At 45.7% G+C, this 2,371-nt stretch overlaps 1 protein-coding gene across 1 annotated transcript; it reads right to left on the bottom strand.

Annotated features, from left to right (window-relative positions):
* Positions 1-42: 42 nt before the first annotated feature.
* On the bottom strand, positions 43-1,306 carry LOC131880457 (histone H1-like). Its single transcript, XM_059227108.1, has one exon. It carries the CDS (start codon positions 1,005-1,007, stop codon positions 459-461), a length of 549 nt encoding a protein of 182 aa, XP_059083091.1. The 5' UTR covers positions 1,008-1,306; the 3' UTR covers positions 43-458.
* Between the last annotated feature and the right edge of the window lie 1,065 nt (positions 1,307-2,371).

Raw genomic sequence — 2,371 nt, 5'->3', positions numbered from 1 at the left:
AAGTACAGTTATGAGCAACAAGGGACCAATCAAATGACTCAAGAGTTTGAGGTAGACCATGGCGTTTGAACGGGTGAGATTCTCATTGGATAGAAGTATCACATGCACAATTCTTTTCAGTTGCAATTGATGTTGGCATAATTCCAATGTATGAACGAGGCATATTCTCCAATGAAAAGTAAATGACGTGCTATTTTACTAACTAAATATCCTTTGTGGAGGATATGCATACACACTGTCCGAATTGATAACTTATTCCTGACATCAAAGGTTAGCGGCTAATAACATCGAGACAAGCGAAATTACGATGAACTTAAAACCCTTCGCTTATCATTGTTGGCTCTATTGAAATGCTACTTTGTGGCTCTTTGTGTCGTCTGTATGAAATTGTGTTTTGGCTCTTAAAAGAACCGGATGGGTTTGACTGTAACGTCGGGTACTGAACCGATGGCCAGAATTTATTTCTTCTTGGAGGCGGCCTTCTTTTTAGGCGAGGTCTTCTTCACTTTCTTGGCCGATGTCTTCTTGGCCGGGGCAGCCTTCTTCTTGGGAGTCTTGGCCTTCTTAGGCTTGGCGGTAGCCGTGGCGGGCTTCTTAGCGGCAGTCTTCTTCTTGGGTGACTTGGCTTTCTTCTCGCCAGCGGGCTTTTTAGCCACCACCTTCTTCTTGGGCGTCTTGGCCTTCTTAGGCTTAGCAGCAGCCTTAGGTTTCTCAACCTTGGCCGCAGCGGCCAGCTTGAACGAGCCAGAGGCGCCAGCACCCTTGGTTTGGACGAGCTTTTTCTTCTCAACCAAGGACTTGAGTGCCTTCTTGATGAAATGGGCGTTCTTAACCACATCTACCTTGTAGTTGGCGGCGATGTACTTCTTGATGGCGGGCAGGGACGAACCGTTGCGCTCCTTCAAGGCCTTGATGGCTGCCATCACCATCACCGATGTGGGGGGATGGGTGGGTTTAGCCTTAGGCTTGGAAACCTTTTTGGGTTTGGCAGCAGCAGAGTCGGTCATTGTGCAAGATGCGTCGATTGAACGGGGAATCGTTGGCCATCGTCAGAGTGCCTTACTTTATAATGTTGGACGGGATTTAGGGCAAAGCAGAGAACACCATGAATGAGGTTGATGTTAGCGATGGTTTTTGGCGGTTGGTTGCGCGCTCTTTTCGAATGATACCGAATGTGGCAGGTGTTTTTGAAGGGATCCTAACTCGAGAGCCCTTTTGGGGCCAGAGCCTCGGAGCCTTTGGGCCGATGCTGATCAAATCAAGCTCACTCGCGAGTTTTCGAGGACTCCGGGGGATGGGACTGTGCTTCAAAAGAGGGACAATTATGAAAATTCGTTCGTTCAGGCAATTTGCGGAAGATATTAGTTCATAAAGCTCACGGAACCTGACTTGGATAGGCCAATGAAAGGGCGACGTTACCACTGGACAGCGAAGGTATTGGGGAAATTGAGTAGGTACATCCCAAGCAATCAAATACCGGTAAATACCGGTTCCAGGGTAACTCGACATAACGGAAAACTCGACACAAGAGCATTAGACACATCGGATTACTCAATATCTAAAAACTCCACACAGGAAGAATCGACACATCGGAAAAATCGGCACATTGACAATATCGATGCACGGAAAATTAATCACACCAGAAAACTCAAGAATTACAAAATTTCCCAATGTTGATTTTTTGATGGCTTGACCAAGGAGGACCAAGCTAGAGCCATTTTTTATATCAGAAGAATTCGAATCTTAAGCAGGGATTCCTTATCCCCAGTTACAATTGTCCTAGAAGGACCTTAGCAATTAGTTTCAGGCAGTCATACATATTTTATCTATTTGTCGCATCTTTGTCTTGTCTTCCATGTCGAGTTTTCTAATGTATCGAGTTTTCCCATGTATCGAATCTTTAATGTGTCGAGCTTTCCCTTCCGATGTTTCGAGTTGTAAGGTGTCGAGTTTTCCGATGTGCCGAGTCCTCCTATGTTTCCAGTTTTCCGTTGTGTCCAGTTACCGTGGAACCGCATTTCCCTACACCCGAGTTGACTCAGTTGAAGGCTTGGAAAGCATCGGTCAGTTTTGATCTCAATCGAACGTCTGTATCCAAAGGTTCTGAGAATTTCAACCTCAAACCAGCGAGGGCATTAGTTGAAAGAGCTAGTACCACATTGGTAAGTCATTTTGTGCCCACGTCGTACCGAGTTTCAAAAGGCTATTTATTGCTTTTGACATCTGCAAGTTTGATTCAGGTCAAAATTGGTTAATGCATCCTTTTCATTTGAATACAAGTAAAGTTTCCCCCACCTACCGTCTCTGTCCCGAGGTGAGCTTGTTGTTTGTGAACGACACAGACTTTCGATTGAGGTCCACATTGGCGAGC

Source organism: Tigriopus californicus, chromosome 1 (assembly GCF_007210705.1).
Source record: "Tigriopus californicus strain San Diego chromosome 1, Tcal_SD_v2.1, whole genome shotgun sequence".
In the NCBI taxonomy this organism is placed as follows: Eukaryota; Metazoa; Arthropoda; class Copepoda; order Harpacticoida; family Harpacticidae; genus Tigriopus; species Tigriopus californicus.
Note: the sequence above shows the minus strand (reverse complement) of the source record. Positions and strands in the feature narration are given on the sequence as shown.